The sequence below is a fragment of the Haemaphysalis longicornis genome, unplaced genomic scaffold (genome assembly GCF_048455015.1).
Source record: "Haemaphysalis longicornis isolate Haplotype H1 unplaced genomic scaffold, Haemaphysalis longicornis Haplotype H1 scaffold_10, whole genome shotgun sequence".
NCBI classification, from domain to species: domain Eukaryota; kingdom Metazoa; phylum Arthropoda; class Arachnida; order Ixodida; family Ixodidae; genus Haemaphysalis; species Haemaphysalis longicornis.
The window spans coordinates 22,341,454-22,359,770 of NW_027526204.1; the positions used below are offsets into that span (position 1 = coordinate 22,341,454).

General features: G+C 46.2%; 1 protein-coding gene across 1 annotated transcript in view; it reads right to left on the reverse strand.

The window, feature by feature from the left end:
* Ir67c (Ionotropic receptor 67c) overlaps positions 1 to 17,194 on the reverse strand; it is a 98,442-nt gene extending 81,248 nt beyond the window's left edge. Inside the window, exon 1 of the mRNA XM_077691448.1 lies at positions 17,083 to 17,194. Coding sequence (XP_077547574.1) covers positions 17,083 to 17,194 — 112 coding nt within the window. The remainder of the gene's footprint in view (positions 1 to 17,082) is intronic.
* Positions 17,195 to 18,317: the final 1,123 nt, after the last annotated feature.

The window sequence follows — 18,317 nt, forward strand, 5'->3', positions numbered from 1 at the left end:
TGTGTGCATGCCCCCGCCCTCTAACATAACTCGTGTACGCCTAACTCCTCAACCGGGAATGGGCGCATAATTAGGCGGGGAGTACACCGCAAAGGAAGAAAGATTATATGCCGCCAGACTACGACTTATTATTACTCTTCCTCCAGAAACACTATAACCATCAAGTCAACGAGGGCCGCCATGCTATAACACCGCTCGGAATGGCTTTCAAACTAATCAAGAAATACGCGCTCATGCCAGCGTTCCAATGCGGGAAGTTGGTTTGAATCGGCAGAGTCCCGCAGCTAGTGGGTGAAGTGGAATTTAGGCGGCCACAGCCGCGGCCACATTCTCGGCGTCGGCGGTGGCTGAGGCTTTCGCGTGTTTTTACCCGCATTCGCGCTGCTATTGATTCTCGGCAATCATCTGATAGCGGCAGCACGGGGCGGCCTCTCTCGCATCCACCGTGGTCCCGCGTAATTCACGCCAACAGCGCCAAATCCTCCCCTAGTGGTACGTGGCGTCTGAAAAACGTTGCATTTATCGTCATGGCAACGAGTGGCGAGGGGGAAAGGAGGTTGGTGACGTCGCGGACGCTGATGACGTCATTTTTTCCGCGGCAGCCGGTCCGGGCCGCCGCGCGCCGGCCGCAGCAACCGACGCCACGGCCGGGCTGGAGGAGCGGCGGGCGCGCACTTTCATGAAAGTGCGCGTTCGCCGCTCCTCAAGTCCGGCCGTGCCGACGCTCGCCGAACTTCCTCGCCTACCGCCGGTCGCTACTCATGGGCCGCTCGGCAATGGCACCAGGCGCGAAAGTTGGACGAGCGGCGGCGATGCCTCGGAATGGCCGCCGCCCGTCGTTTGGTATGTGTGTGCTGTAACGTATTTTAATAATTGAACAAAGAAAACATGTTGCTAATAGTATGTTTTCTGGTGTCGAATTGTTGTCTTTGTGGCGATAATAATTGGAGCGTTACACAAACATTCTTTTCGCTTTTCTTTTATTCAAAATTCATATGAAGACATCTTTGATTCGAAGTCATGAAAACACATGCACTACACAAAATATAATGCACATACATTTTATGTACACTCTGTTGGACTTTAAGCAAAAATATGACATGCAAATTTATATATGCAACATTGCAGAATAGGAAAAAAACGTGCAAGATGCACATTTAAATACACAATAATTGATTACGCAAGAATAACTTCGACAGTTATATTCACTATACATATTTTTTTCGCGCACACCTCGAAGGGGGAAGGAAAGAACTTGAAAGTTCCATTCAATTTATACTTATTTCTTGGGCTCTCCTCGAGACGGGAATGTTTAGACATTCAAAAAATTCGTTTCAGTTCAGAGACACAGTAAACGGGAACCTATAATTTAAAAGAAAGCACGCACAGGTATGCTTCAACGCCTGCCTTTTGGGCCAGTTAACGCAAACTCTGAAAGGAAGCGCTGACCCGACCATACACTTCCCAGAAATCTTGTTCACACCAACAAAATGCAGCGAGAAAAAAATGTTGCAACACAATAACCGCACTATTGACCACTCATTGCTAGATTATATCTGCGTACAAAAATAATGCGCAACCACGTCGTATAATACAGAACGCAATCGCAACACAAATCGAGCGCACCCGTCTTTTCTTTTAATGGCGCGTGTGAACAGTCTGATTGTGAGGGGGGGGGGACGCGCAGAAAAAAAGTTTTCCTGTATTGTAAGCCGCATGTACCGAGCTCATTACTTGCAGATATCGGCTAGGTTGTCACACGCTACTCCCTTGCTCGTGCCTGGGCAGCGCCTCTTATCTCATCCTGTCCGATATCGATTCTAACTTTAGAACTATGAACAGCAAAGCCACTCGCGATAAGATGACATGGCGCGTGCGCGCAGGTTAGATTGAACAGCAAAGCCGGCAATGCTACCCTTTTTTTTTTGTGAGCGAAACGCTTGTAATGGCACCTGCAGACAACGCATGTATTTCGGCTTGGCATTCCACTGCTCCCTGTGCAAATTGACTGGCATTGAACACCGCGGTTTTACGTCAGATTTTTCGGAGCACTGAAGCAACGTTTGGCAGCAGTTTTGCCGCAAATATCCGTTTTGGAGCAAGATGGCACCGGAAAAATTGGTTAGGGCACGCCACCCCGCGCCAACAATCGCCGTGGTAATAGGTACGCAGTCAATGACAAGAAGCGCGTACAGTTGAGCTTGCCTTCTTTGTGAGCAGGTACGTCGTGATAACATTTGAGGGGTTGAGGTGATTCACCACAGGAAACGTCCAATGAAGTCTCGAACCATCCTCGACTTGGGGCCCCACTCAAGACTCAAACCCACTGCACGAAACAACAACAAAAAATACATCGATAAAAATCCTGAATTGACGTTCAAGCAGCTACTAAGGCAATCGCAAAACGGCAATGCCACCTCAAATTCACCTTACGAGCAAGACTTTGCGCGCCGAATGCGCGTTTACTTCTATTAAAACTTTGTGTACAGTCGGGGACTTAATTTTGCAGACCACGCGAGCGCGTGGCAAAAGCCACCGATGCGCGCTCTGGAGGCCCGGCGCCTGCTGTCGAGACCGGCGCGGCGCGCATGCGCGTTCTGTTTTACTCGCAGGCAGGCCGATTTTCTCGCTTCCTGCTGCGGTGCTGCAATAGTCACTCAGGAACCACAGAGCGACGCCTTTGTAGCATTCCTTTCTTCCCGGTGGCACATTTGGGGCCTAACGTGACGATTGCGAGGGCTTTGGCGCAAGTGCTCCTTGCGTCCTGATAAACACCTGCGCGTAATGTTTTATTTGTTTGTTTTGTGCCTTATCGTTTACAGACGATGAGACCAGCGGCTTGCGAACGGCGTCCCCGAATGAAGCGCGTACGAAGCACAGTCTCGCGGTACGCGCTACCGACGACGAAATGCCAGCTATATGAGTAGCGAACCTTTATTCCCCTTGTTTATTGTGTAATTTGGCCACTGAACATATATTCCAACTCGCTGTCCGCTGCCCATAAAGTAGGCAATTTGCAAGTTATATAAAAGAAATTATTTCGGCGTTTTTGCTGCCTACTTCATTGCTTAAAAATGATAGAAATACGTACTCACATAAATTGTCTGTTCGCTCTGCCCGTCGCATTCGTAAAAATGGCACCTCGGTCTCCCATTGAATGCCGTAAAATTATTTGCTACTTTTCTCCGTAATATTAATCGCTACTTAGGGCCCTCCGAATGTTTTTGTCACTATTGAACGGGTGTTTAAAGAAGCCATGAAGAGAAAATACAACTTCGTTTAATTTGAAAGAACTAGGATTCAGTATCTCACTCAGCTCCATTAAAGCCACAAAAGACGTTTTTTAACGAAAAAAAGCAAGAAGTATTTAAAAACGTTCAAATTTTGCGCCACAGTGACGTGTTATGAGCAAGAATGACGTCATACGGGCCAACAATAAAATATAATTTTCAGTGCGTTAACTGCACGTTAGCATTCAAGTGATGCGGTCAAATGGAACTAGAGGCCCCATTACAGACGTCCAGTCATGTGTCGTCGCGACAGGTCAGTCAGGCGGCCGCCAATCACACAAACAAGGTTCCGTCGCGTCATAGAAAAGTTGCGGGAAATTGGCTAGGGGGTCGCGACTGCTTCACACGTTTTCTTTAATATCTCCGTTATTTGTTCGAAGATTGCGATGATATTGGTATCATTGTTATCGGGACTAAGCAGTCTTTCTAATAAACCCAACTTGTATTTTGTCTTCATGGCTCCTTTTTTAACCACTGAAAAACAATAAGCTTGTCCTCTTGTTTCGTTGTTGACCTTGTCCTTCCGCTCCGCTGGGCATCTGCAAGGTGGCCCTTTTCTGATGAAGGCGAAAAGCGAAAATGCTCAAGTGTGTTCGGAATTTTGGTGCATGTTACACATTCCCAGGTAATCAAAATTAATCCGGAGCTTTCAACTACGGTGCGCCTTATCGGCTGTGTAGCATCGGCGCGTTAAAACCTCATAATCAATCAATGCAAGCCGACCTTGAAGAATTGCTCCGGCCTTGGAGCAATTCATTCCCGTAGGCATGAATTCCTCAGCTAACAGCGTCTCTTGGGCTATTAGTAAGCCGGCAAATGTCCCTTTGAAAAACAGCTTCAGAAAAGTAGCGAATAATTTTACGGCATTCAATGGGAGACCGAGGTGCCATTTTTACGAATGCGACGGGCAGAGCGAACAGACAATTTATGTGAGTACGTATTTCTATCATTTTTAACTAATGAAGTAGGCAGCAAAAACGCCGAAATAATTTCTTTTATATAACTTGCAAATTGCCTACTTTATGGGCAGCGGAGAGCAAGTTGGAATATATGTTCAGTGGCCAAATTACGCAATAAACAAGGTGAATAAAGGTTCGCTATTCATATAGCTGACATTTCGTCGTCGGTAGCGCGTACCGCGAGACTGTGCTTCGTACGCGCTTCATTCGGGGACGCCGTTCGCAAGCCACTGGTCTCATCGTCTATAAACGATAAGGCACAAAACAAACAAATAAAACATTACGCGCAAGTGTTTATCAGGACGCGAGGAGCACTTGCGCCAAAGCCCTCGCAATCGCCACGTTAGGCCCCAAATGTGCCACCGGGAAGAAAGGAATGCTACAAAGGCGTCGCTCTGTGGTGCCTGAGTGACTATTGCAGCACCGCAGCAGGAAGCGAGAAAATCGGCCTGCCTGTGAGTAAAACAGGACGCGCATGCGCGCCGCGCCGGTCTCGACAACAGGCGCCGGGCCTCCAGAGCGCGCATCGGTGGCTTTTGCCACGCGCTCGCGTGGTCTGCAAAATTAAGTCCCCGACTGTACCTGCAAGGCTTGGATATATTTGCACATTAGTTTCCACTCCGAGACGACTGACATGTCTCATTAACTTCACGTTACATGTGCGAAGTGAAAATAGAAGACTGCAATCGGTCGGCTTCTAATCACTATAACTTGTACAAAGCTAATTTGCTTACCTGTCATTTTTGGAGAAGACGAGAAACTTGGCCGAACTGTTTCGCCCTGTGTTGCTGCACCACAGAGCTGCGCAGGACTGGTGACGCTCCTTCCCCCGCGGCCCCATATTTAGAATACATTCGTATATATTTGATAATGCATCGAAACTTTCAGCCCGTGCAGGCGTTTAGGCAACCCGCGCAGCTCTTCGCACGCCGGCTTGCTTACGCACGCACCGAACTGGCCCGCCGTGCGCGCCCAGAGAAACAAAAAAAAAAATATTGGTGCCGGTGAGCTGTTGCGCATGCGTGAGGAGGCGCGGAAGCATGCGTGGTGTGGAAAGAAAGAAACGATGAGGGAAAGGGAAGGGCCACGCCGCAGCACCCTGCCGCTAGGATCGCCCCAATTTTGAAACCGAAACTAGCCAGAGTCGCCGACCAGTGGCGGCAGTACCACCGCTGTCAGCCTACTTGGCCACTTGTGAAAGAGGCATTGATGGTGGTGAGGAGAATAACAGTTGTGAAAAAGGGGTCGCCGGTGGCGAGGAGAAGCACCGCAGCGGCGCTAAGTAAATCTGCTTCAACGGAATAAAAACTGGGAAGGGGAGAGATATATTGCTTTGCAGTAAAATGAGCCTATAACGCTACCGCGTTAAAACGAAGGAAAGAAGAGGCAAGTAGGAATTATCATGTTGTGTACAGAAAATGACCTCACCATCAGCTGCGCAAGTGATGGTACACTCACCACATGCATCAAGTTGTTTTGGATTACGAAAGCATGCTAAAAAAGCGCTCGTAGCAGCCTGTACGGAAAGCATAATGGGTGGCTTTCTATCACGGCACTCGACCATGTTGAAAGCAAGAGGCATGCTGCGCACGCACACCACGCTCCGCTTTTTGAACTTGATGCGCAAAAGCGGACTTCAGCACGTTTCGTAATAGCGGCGATTGATGATGTTCAAAAAGATGACGCCTTGCCTCCCTCGTGCCCAGCAGCATCATCATGCCCATGTTCCATTAAACCACTGGTGTGAACGGGTATCGACGGCTCGACTTTTCTCCACATTTTTGGTGCCGAAACCCGGAACCTGCGGAGGTGATCCACTACGAGCGAAATTGTTATATTGTCTTCGACCGCCTTCTCACCCCTGGGGAAAAATAAAGCCGCCGTTTCCATGAACCCGTTGATAAAGCTGAGCGTTAGCTAAAGATGAAGCGAGCCGGGCTCGTCCATGCTGACCTTTGCCGACGCATATGAGATGCGCCTTTGCGGCTGCGTACCTCCTGCAATCAGCACGCCGACCTTTGCCCTGTCAGTCCGGTCCCATGATCAACGACGTTTTGGACGCTAGACTGGACCGTAGAGGCCCTCATTGAAAGATGGCGGATTGCGCGGGAGCGACTTACAGATGCGTTCGGCAAGGTTGAAGAATTTTTAAGCATTTGGCTACCACGTGGACGTTAGTCAACTCATCTGTTAAGAATTTTGACTGACTAAAACGATTGTCTGAACAAGATTAACCGAGAAATAGAAAATATCCTGGGCCTTAAAAAAACTCGAATCGGAGATGTTTGATGCCTTTGAATTTGGAGGAACGGTAATACCTACATTAGTGACGGTGGAAACTATAATAACAAACACCAGAACTAACCGACAAGCTCGAATTGCGTGCATCGAAATCCGAATTCAGTCAGAACTCGGATAGCATATGAGTGTAGGTGTTGTATCAAGGCGTATGTGATATCTCGGACGGAAGTTGAAGGCTTACAGGCGCTCAGTGCGGCCCTTATCTCATGAAGCGGGAACTCCGAGTTAGTAGAAGGGGCTGACCGGTTTTTATCACGCAGGGTCTTCTTTACTATGGTCATTATATGTTTTAGGAAAGTGTATGTGCAGCATGTGGAACTGCTCACGTGATGGAAGTGTTGTGCCGTGTATTAGCCTGGTCTTAGAGTGTGTCTCATTTCGTAATGACCAAGGGAAGGCTGTGCGTCTGTTGTTATTTAAGAAGCCGCATTCGTGACCAAACGGCGCGTCATCCATCCCTCTTTACCTCACGGCGCAAGCGCTTCCCAAGAGACTTTGCTCGTTTAAAATGTATGATGCTAAATGAAACGGGGAATCGACGGAGGGTACCCCAAGCCTGGTTTTGGCCTCTTGCGCCCAACTACAGTCCTCGTTCCACCTTGGATTGCACGGGGCACCAAAGACCAGGGCAAGGCACTTTTAGGCGCCGTCAAGCATGTGCGCCGTGACAAAATAAGTTTGGCTGCTTTACGTGTAGGTATATTATCAATGGGTGGTGTAATTTATTTGCCACTCTGCATTTATCCCAATTCGCTCTCGCTTCCTTGAGCGTTTTGTGGGAAGGTGAACTACTGGGGCCTTTTGTTATTTTAGTTTGGGAGGAAGTAGTCGCTACCTTACGTGTTCGTGTTCACCTCCCATTATAAAGATGGGAAGAGAACTGCTGAGCCAATTGATAAGTTGAAGTGTGATGAAGTGTTGTGCGCTATGGTATGGTAGGCAGGCTGTTTATAGTTAAATAGGCATTGCCTGATGATGGCAAGTACCGTTCTATGAGGCGACCCCGAGAATCCGTGCAAGAAGAGCCTTGGAGTGTGTTGGGAGCATTGAGGTCGCCTAATATTATATACGGCTGAAGTAATTGATCCATCAGTGTTTAAAATCAGACGTTGTTAGCCGATAATCAGCAAGAATGTACATGGAGCATATGGTTATTTGCCTAATATATATTAATGTTCCAATAGACATAGCCTCAAAGACAGGGCTTAGAGTGATGGGACGGCATGCTAAGGATTGTTGGACGACTATTGCTTCACAACCAGAAGTCGTACAGCTATCTTTGTTCTTTTTTGAAAACCGGATAATTGTTGAGAAAGCTGGTGTGTTTTCGGTTTAAATGTGTTTCGTATAAGCAGATGACACTTGTTTGGTTGCATGCACTGCCTCGTATACATAATCAAGACTTAGAATTAGGCCTTCGCAGTTTCGCTGTATATGTGTTTGTTTTAACATTATACATAGTCACGAAAGATTGGTATGTGTGTTTATATGAGGTCTTTAGGGTTAGTGATTTTCTTTTTTGTAAATATGTGTAGGCTCGAGCGTCGAAACTCGTTTCTTGCGCTGCTCTCCAAAAGCGAAAGTGGGGTATTCATGTCATCGTTGGATGTCCTAGAACAACCCCACTGAAGGAACTCCTTGGACCCACCGCAACCGCCGCTGGCTCAGCAAGCGGTGTGGTGACGGGATGGGCCGTCAGAGGCAACTCAGTGGGAGGCGGGTCTGGGAACAGATCGGTCTTGGTGACCTAGATCGCCGCCGAAACCAGACACCACTACGCCCCTCCGCAAACTGCGTCGGCGCACCTCTCCTGAAAGAAAGAGGCGAATCTATTTTATACCCCTGGAAAGGCTATGTTTTCATGACCTTAATGTTTATGATCTTCTTTCCAGTCTCAACTTCTCACGGGTTCGTGAATACACTCTAAGCTGGGTAACCCTTAATAGAGGTGCACATTTTCGAATTTTTGTAACCTATAATTTATAAAGTACAAAAGTAACCTATATCTTAGTAACCTTTATATACGTATACACGTAAGGATTACTTAGTTATAGGTTACTGTGGAGCTTTCAGCATGTATACTTCTTTATAATGACGTATATTGCCGTCCAAGGCCACACACTTGGAAAGTACATGTTCCGTGCCACGCGCGCTTTCGCCGGCGCCGCTATAGCGAGACCCCGAAGGCGCCTTTCCCACGAGGTAAACAAACATCGCGTTAGTGGAAGACGATAGGTGCGACAATGCTGTCCATTGGGTTATCTAAACTCGGAAAGCCTGGGGTGTCTTTTGTTTGTACCTTAAACGGCCGGACACACGGCTATGGCTAAAAAAGAAGTTACTTTATAATTCCTAAAATTGCGGTGCCAGAAAGCTTGAAAATGTTCTCTTATTATATGCATTGCATTACCTGTTTGATAATCGTTACCCAGATTGTCACACAAAAATATCTTCGCGACTATTGGCAACGCTTAAGTCTTATGAACAAGCATAACTAAATTTGATGTTTGCACCAGCTTTGTGCCGTTTAAGAAACAAGCATCAAACGTGCATGATAGCTCTTCTGGTAAATTGTGGGCACGAATTTGAGCGTTAGTTAAACAACATTAAGTTTAGTGAAACCAAGCTTTTGTGGAAACATGCACTTATTACATACTTCAAAAGGACTCCAATGTTGTGATAACATAGTCTGAAGCCCAAAATTTTTGTCTGGCAACTAAGGCCATGATTATCAAAATAGAACTCCAGTACATGCACACCTGTGTGCACATTTAACCGGAGCACATTTCCAGAAGTTTGGCATCAGTAGATTTGAACATTCACAATTATTATTAGAAACACCTGTGGGCTATTTATACCCCAAAGTTGTTATCGTTCTTTAATGAGTATTAGACGAGTGCGGATTTCTAGGCGAATTGGTGTTTCTTATATTGCTTTACACGTCCAGGTAAAATTCGATTTATTCATATATTCTCACCAAACATATTTATTAAACCTTGCGTGAACAGCTTCACAAACATTGGCCAAATACACAGATTATTTACCTCAATGTTCGCACGGATGTATATAAAGTATTTCGAAGTGTTTGGATACTGCCATTGAACAATTTCAGACGAATTCCAATTTTGGCTAAATTCATGAGATCGTTCTCAGGGGTGCAGTTTCCCAGTCCAGCGTTATTGTCATGGTTCTGCACAGAAAAAAACGCAGAATGTGGGAAAGTATAAAGAAACTTTATTACAATTTCACTGTTTTATACAAAGCAGTGTTTATGGCTATGTTCGCTACATTCCTCCGGGTCACTCAGAGTCTAATATTACATTTGGAATTCACTCGTCTTTACGAATCTATCTTTACACTTCAATTACAGGGTTACAGGTTCCTCTTTACAGTTACACCTGAGTTGTGATTTCCAAGCCAAGTTATCTTTTTTTATGCAGCACTAACAAGTTTCTAGGCCGATTGCAATCTCTCTTTTGGACAAACTTTCAATGGTATCTATAGTTTACTGCATGAAAAAAGGCACTTCGAAAAATTCAGAGATCAGCCTCGCAATTTGTATACACAAGGCGCAAAATCACGGCACACTGAAGATTTCCGAGGTCATCTGAATAACTTGTTCCCTGCTGCCGTAGATGGAGGTATACATGGGAGGGGCCGTCACTGGGATTTACCTTCCTTGAAGAGCCATCTACAAAAAATGCCATCTACGAAAAATTTTAGAAAAAGAACAAAATCTCGTGCAACCACAAGTCCCTCGCACCAAACCACATGTTTGTACAAAACATGTTTGTACATAACATACATACATAATATGTAACATGCATACATAACATAACATACATAACATAAAAACATAACATACATAACATGTACATAACATGTACAAAACATGTTTGTACATAAGTGCATGTGAAGTACAAAAAATATATTGCACGTAAATGAAGACGGAGCCCAGAGAATAAAATGAAAGGCCACACCAGAGATGGAGTTATGTACGGCTTTTCAAAAATTTCACATCATTCCAGTTTCGTTACACAGAGTAATTTGGCCGCAGTACAGGCGAAGCTACTGTAGTCATACCGGCCAACGCTCCCGAATTTTAATCGCGCCGTTTCCAGTTTATCTCGCGCAATGTTTCTGCATGCTCACCCAGGACAAGCAGAAACTTTGGGCTGCCAGATAAACTGGGGTGCCGCACATACATTTGCAAAAGAGAAAACACAGACATTTCTGCGCCTTCATGTGGAATCACTAAAACACGCAACACAGCTAACCTCGCACTAAACCTAGGAAACGTCCTTTCGCGATGCTGACGCCGTCTGCGTCACATTTTTTGGCTGTACCTAAACATCTACCTATCCCCTCGTCCTCGTAGTTTCATTTTGAAGAAGGACCCCGTGTGGAAGTCGAAATGTTTTTATTTCAGGAAAATGTTATCGGTGGTTTCTTCCTCGCTATAGGTAAAAATAAACCGCCAATTTACATTTTTTCTTCGTCCAGCTGTGTTGTCGGAGTGGATCCATCTAGAGCATGAACCGATCTTCAAGTGGAATTTCCTGAAGGTCTGTACCTGTAATGACTCGAAGGGGAATTTAGGGTAAAATGCAATAGGCTTTACAACTCGGCAGTTGGTATACATTGATAATGAAAGAACACCGCGAACTTCACAATACGAAAAAAAGAACCCAACACAATCACTGACTAACAACTCGAGCTTTCTTAAAGAGCTCTTTTTTGTTATAAGAGCTCTTTTTGAAAAAGTGCTCTTTTTTTTGTTGGCTCTACAAAACTACTCATCTTATAGAATAGCTAGAGTTGCTGAAAAACTACAAAGCTCCATGCTAAGGACATCGTTATGTAAATTCATAACGTACGTGTAGTAACGAACAGATAGAAAGACTCACTCAAAAATAGGCAAAAGAAATACGAAATATTATGTCATACCACTTGAAGGAAGGCCTCGCATTTTTACAAGTGAATCACACTTTTCTCTGTGCAAGCCTGGTTGCAATCTTTGCAAAGAATATTTGAGTGAATCTGTTTTAGTTATTGCATTTTCATACCGTTGTTTCCACTGAAATCAGACTTCATTTCAACTTATATCATACGCAGGGGAGTCCTGGTTGTCAGATCAACGAACGCTGCCTCCAAGAAAAGCAGTAGTGCTGATACGTCATAGCATCGGTAGCCAGATGCAACCACACATTTCGAACAGCCAGAAACCGATGAGGGTGCAACACCTAGTTTTACACCTGCACCTGTCTCTGTGTAACTTGGCCAGCCCATCCTGCAAACAAATTTATCACAATTTCTGTATCATCAAAAGACCGCAACAATCAAGCAGCCTGTATGCTGGCTCATACATACCACCGTTCTTTAAAGTCGCTTTACTGCACTACACTAGTATCACGCGAAACAACCATTTGCCCTGCAAAGTCAAGCGAATATAAAAACGACTGATTTGTGCAAATGAGAATAATGAACCCACTTAACATGGTGAAAATGGCCCGCTGTCTCAAAATGACTAACACCAAATTTACCCACTCAAGAAAAAGAATAACAAAAATGAAGAGTGTAGTACATATGAACACTTTTTATTCTGCGGTAGGACAATATTTCACAAAAAAAGAGGCTTGTGCGGGACAAAAGTGAGTTTAGAAGTTTCGGACAGCATTTAGTGGACTACTTTTCTGCAGCACACACGTTGTGTTTAACCGGATATATTCATAAAAGACCAATAAACTAGACACAATTACGAATATATGCAGCGAGAAAAATGAACATTTCCCGATGGTTGAAACAAAATGATAATACCTAGAGAATAGCACGATAATATAAGAGTTTAACGGAAAAAAAATCAATTATTCGAACACAGCTACCTGACAATAACATAGGCCAATAACTCTGCAAGTGCGCCCTGCGCAGCCAACAGCGTAATGAAAACGCTCAACAGATGACGAAGGCGCGCAAACAGAGCAGAAAGCAGGTCACGAGCGCGGTTATCTGCTACAATGTACGGGCTTTCCCAATCGTCCACTCTAATTTGACGCAACAAACGCAAGCCCCTGAGTTCATTCAATTGCCGTCGCGGACAACAGAAAACGTCCAGCGAAGAAACCAGTCAGGTAACAAAAATCCCCCTCGAGTGCTGCAATTTCAAATTGAAAAGCACCCAGCAAAAAGATATATCCACTCAAAACACAAATACCGTTACGGGAATATGCTCACCGAGTTCGCTTTCACTGGCGCCGGGGCAATGGTCCAACATGCGAACTTTTCGCTGGTCGTAGAAGAACGGCCGGTGCAGCAGTGCCAGTCAAAAATGAGCTCGCCGCAGCCTCCGCGACTCAACCCGACAAAAAAGCCTTGTAAAAGCGATTCTCGCTTCATCGTAGGGGTATCGCAGCGGTAAAAAGGCTCGAGTGGCGCGAAAATGCGGCCACCGGGCATGAGGGCGCCGCCATTTCTCTATATGCCGTCATGCAACAGAGAAATCAACGGCCACCTGGAGAGAAGGCGCGACGATCATCTCTTATAGGTTATAGCGCGTTTTATAGGTTACGATGTAACGGTTACATCTCAGATTTTGTTGAAGTAACCTATAAATCGCTGACGTAACCCTTACACCACTTTTACTTCACACCTGTAACCCTTAAAATGAACTGGGATAAAGAAAATATGAACTTAGCTCCATTGTAACCTTTATGCTATAGTTACTTCCGTTTAAAAGTTACATTATGGGTTACCTGGATTATAGTGTACGTAGGGTTGACGTGCTCGACAGTTTATACAAGTGAAAGTCTGCGACTGACAGTTCTCAAAGCAATAATGATGTTCGGCGCGTTTTGGGCAGGATATTCTTCCGCGACACTTGTTCGTTCCGCGCCCGAACCACGGACACTTGAAGCAGAGGCATGGGTTCGGTATGGGTGGCCGGATAGCGCATCGGATCCAGCCTGCATTGATATATTGTGGTAGTGGGGGTGGGTTAGACGCTAGAATATAACCTTGAGGAGATCTTTTGGGACCGCATTGTGATACGCCTCACTGCTGTCCCTCCCTGACCTTTTTAGACATTCAAGCAGATAGGCTTTTGTTTCTTTGATTAGGTAGCGGTCAGCAATAACATCCTGCGAGCTGTTTTGGCTTTGGTGGGGCGTTCTCCTAATTTGAAATACGGTTTATAGATACGAGTATCGTGGCTTGCTGCTATTTGTTTACTTCCAGAAGCGGTTCTCCAGTTTTGTTTGGTCGACTTACAGGATTATCCTATAATGCGTTCGAGACATTTTGATATTGCAAAACAGACTAAGTAGCAATAGAATTTGCCTAATCAAATGATTAAGTTACCAAAAACCCCGAACCAAAAAAACTACCGCGAGGGGAGGAAACGAGCCTCCGGTGTGCACCTTTTTCAAAGTCCGATCATGTTCGGAGAAGGGTTTTGGAACTACCATATTCTGTTGTATAAAGAAGGGAACTGGGGTTCTTCTCTACCCTTATCTTGATCACTAGAGGGGTCCTGCAGCTCTCTGCCTGGTAGGCAAGGGAGCCTAACGGCTGGAGTTTGCCCAGGGCTCTGACAACCACCGCGCGTGGTTTCTTGCCCTTGCCCTATTAACACTTCGCCATGATTGGTCACAGCTTATGTTGGGGGACTCGGGGTTCGCAGTATCCCGAATACCGCCACCATAAATAGACAAGGTGCCCCGTTTGGGGGCCCTTGTCTGTGGAAATAGCGCAGTATCAAATATTCAAAAGTTAAGAGCTTTGTAAAAGGAAAAGGTTCATTTATTTATAAAGCCACCCTACGAATGCCGAAGAACTATTTGTGCTGAGTTAGGTGTAATTTCGGCCAAAATTTTTTCTGCAGAGTTGCATGTTTTTATAAAACAACTGATCGGCACAAAGGTCCCATTTTCCTGAAGTTTTGTAATTCTTACAAGCAATAAAACTCGTACCTTATGCGGCGAGCCAATACTTTTTTGTTAACCTATGCCGGACAAATTGTGGCTTTTCTATGCTTAGGTACATCATTACCAAGTTTTTAATACAATGTCCTTCAATAACATCAATATCGTGACTTTTTCCGCTATTCCTCTATCCTTTGCTTAAATTTTAAATTCTAGACGGCATTTTTTTCTTAAAACTGCGGTCTTACGCACGTTTATGCCGTGATTTCTATAACGGTTTGTGTACTGTAAAAATCGTTTGTGCCATCACTTCCAATCAATTACATTAGGTTGTATTTAGGCCAATTAGGTTGCGTCACCGTTTCCAGCATGTAGGGTTTCGACGCTATTCAAACAGTGGCAAAATTGCTTTTTTGTTGCTGCCCTCAGCTTTCATGTAAAGCGAAAAGACTGTGATAGTTTCAGGAAATTTTGAAGGAAAGAATAGAATAATTAAGGCCTCTCGTAAGTATAAATTCCAAACAACAAATTCCTGGATTTTTCGAGCAAAACTGAGGTTAACGAGGCAAATAAAGCGTTAGAAAACAACGCAACGCTTTGAGAAGATAGCGCTGCCCTTTCCCTAAAATTGAAAAATGTTATTCAAACAGGTAACCAGTATTATTATGGCCAGTTTTTGCCTAATTACTTGACCTCATCTCGCGACCCATTTTGACGGAGAATGGCCCCGTGTCGACAGAATGTGAAGCGTTTGACCTTGCTGCTACCGCCACACAGGGCAATGTTACAGGATGGAATGTAGGGCTAGTTTGTGTTCATTCATCTTGAAAAGAGGCGCAGAAAAGACGTTGACGAAGAGAAGAAAAACACAGGACGACGCGCTACAAGCAACTGGCGACATTTATTGAGAGACGCAAAAATATAGCGCAACCAAGCGACATAACACAACTGATTAACACTTATACAGAGATTAACACTTATACAGAGATTATCAATAAAAAATATACCCCAGACATGAAACATACAATGTAACAGGTTTAGTGTGCGATCATCGCATGTGTCGTCCCAGAAATTCCAACTCGGCGCCTTGTAGACTAAGCAAAGGATGACTCACAGACATCGACCCCTCCCGGCTGATTTCCCAAGCTTCCATAATCTCCTTTTGCGTCCTACCCCTGTGCATGATTGATTGTAGGGTTTAACGCGCCGACGCAACGCAGGCGATGAGGCGCGCCGTAGTGGAGGGCTCCGGATTAATTTTGACCACCTGGGGATCTTTATCGTGCGCCAAAATCTCGTACACACGGGCGTTTTTGCTTTTCGCCTCCATCAGAAAAGTGGCCGCCTCGGCCGGGAATCGAACCCGCTACCTCGTGTTCAGCAGCGCAACGCCTTAGCCACTGAAACACCGCGGCGAGTACCCCTGTGCATAAATAACATAATTTTTTCAAAAAATCAGTTTGTGCCCTTGTACCTGGCCCTCTTTCCAGTCCGAAGCCAGGTGCGTGTGGGCCTACCCAGCACCGAACTGTGGTGTTCATGCATCTTCATGCAATAACGTATCTTCCTGCATCTTGCTCCTTGCCCGATTTAGACCTTGCCACAAGCTATTGGCAGGCGGTACACCAGTGGCTGGGTGGAAGCAATGAATTGGTTTCCCTGTTTCACGTGAGAGCCTTTTTCTTCGCTCTTCCCCGGCCCACACGCCCCTGGCTTCGCGCTGTCAAGAGTGCAGGCACACGGGGGTAAACCCATTTTCAAAAAAAAGGACCGTGTTGTTTGGGCACAGGGCCAGGACGCAAAGAGAGATTATGGAAGCTTGGAAAATAAGCCAGGAGGGTCGATTTGCGTGAGTCATCCTTTGCTTAGCCACAAGACGGAGAATTTGCGTTTCTGGGATGACACGTGGGGTAATAGCACGCTAAACCTGATAGGTTGTATTTTTTATGTGTGGGGTATGTATGTATTTAATTGGTAACCTCTGTATAACGGTTGCGAAATCTTGGTGACGGTACTGGAGACACCGTGGACCCCGAGCCCACAACATAAGTTGTAATCTACCGTGGTGATAAGTTTTAAGGCGAAGGGTAGAAACCTCAAAGGGTGGCCGTCGGCGCCCAGGAAAAGCTCCGGCGGATGGGCTCCCGGTCGGTTCACCGGGCAGGGAGCTCCGGGACATCTCTTGGTATCAGGTTAACTGTCATGTGGTAAGAAGAGCTCATACCCGAAGGGGGATTGTCCCGAGAAGATTATGGGAGAAAAGACGAAGAGAAAGAAGAATCAGAGTACAAGATGGCGTGAAGGATTTGGAAGTGTCCAAATAAGAACTAACACACAGTAATTAAGAGGAGGAGGAGGTTGGCTGGATCAGCAAATGGGAGCATCACACGACAGAATGCGAGGTGAAGAGAAGGACGACGGATTTGGAGTGGGCAGAGTGAATGAGGTCTTGGGAGGAACGGTGGCAAGTTCGGGCAGTGCCCCACGACGCACCAGCGGCATCGCACCGTTTGGCAGCGGGCAGCTCGAAACCACCAGCGGCTTCGCTCTGCTGTCCTCGTGCAGACCGAAGGCATCGTGCCGCCGGCGACCCATGGGCCATGCCCCAAGACGTACCAGCGGCATCGCTCGGAACCACCAGCGGCTTCGCTCTGCTGTCCTCGTGCAGACCGAAGGCATCGTGCCGCCGGCGACCCATGGGCCATGCCCCAAGACGCACCAGCGGCATCGCACCGTCTGGCAGCGGGCAGCTGGGGACCACCTTTTACCAGCAGCTTCGCTCTGCTGGCCTCCTGCTGAGCCGTGCTGCTCAGCGAAGCCGTGGCATCGCACCACGGTCATCCGGACCATTGACGACCAGCACGGGCCATCGCGACGTGCTGCGACGCCCGGCAACGCGGAAGCCTACCCACCGGGACACGTCATCGGAATAGCAGCGGCTTGGACGTGCTACAGGGTGGGACTTGCTTTATTTTGCCATAGACAGTCCATGTATTATAGTTACTTGTTGGGTAGGTTTTTGATAGTGTGAGTTGTGCTTGTTTTTTTGGGTGTACTGATACATGCTTGTTAATTTTCTATGATGCCGCTTGTTTGTGGTTTTGTTTTATAACTATATTGTGTTGGTATCGAATGAATTAAGCCGAGCCTCATTTCTCTGCCCCGTGAGACGCGTGAAAACGTTTGGCGAGCCTGCCAGGATCTACCGTTGGCCCAACCACATGTCTCACCCGGTGGAGAGATGGATCTCGAGAAGATTTGGAGCTTGGCAGGTACATTAGGTATGATCAAGGAGGAGGCACTCAGCTTGTACGAGCGGGAAAATACGAGGTTACGAGAGATAGCACAAGAACATGAGAGGAAAGCCGCGCGGGATAAGGAGATTTTGGAACTTAAGATACGCCTAGCAGAGACTGAGCGAAACAGTGTGGTAGAACACGATTGGTCGGTCTAGCGGACAGGAACCGTCACGGTCACCAAAAATCTGTCCTCGCAAACTAATGGCGCCATTTGATGAAAAAAGGGATGATTTAGACGCATACTTACAGCGCTTTGAACCGATAGCGACGGATCAAGGTTGGGACAGGAGTGAGTGGGTCTTTCGGACGGATGCGTGTTTTCGGACGGATGCGAGCTTCCGACTCAATGGACTATGAGAAGGTGAAGAAGACGCTCCTGCAGAGATTTAGACTGACGGCTGAAGGGTTTAGAAAAAGGTTTAGAGCCTGCAGACCAGAAGACTCAGAAACAGGAAAACAATTTATTACGAGACAGACCAATTACTTTGAGCGGTGGATAGAAATAAGAGCTATGAAGGGGTCAGACAACGAATTGTCGCCGAACAGTTTTTG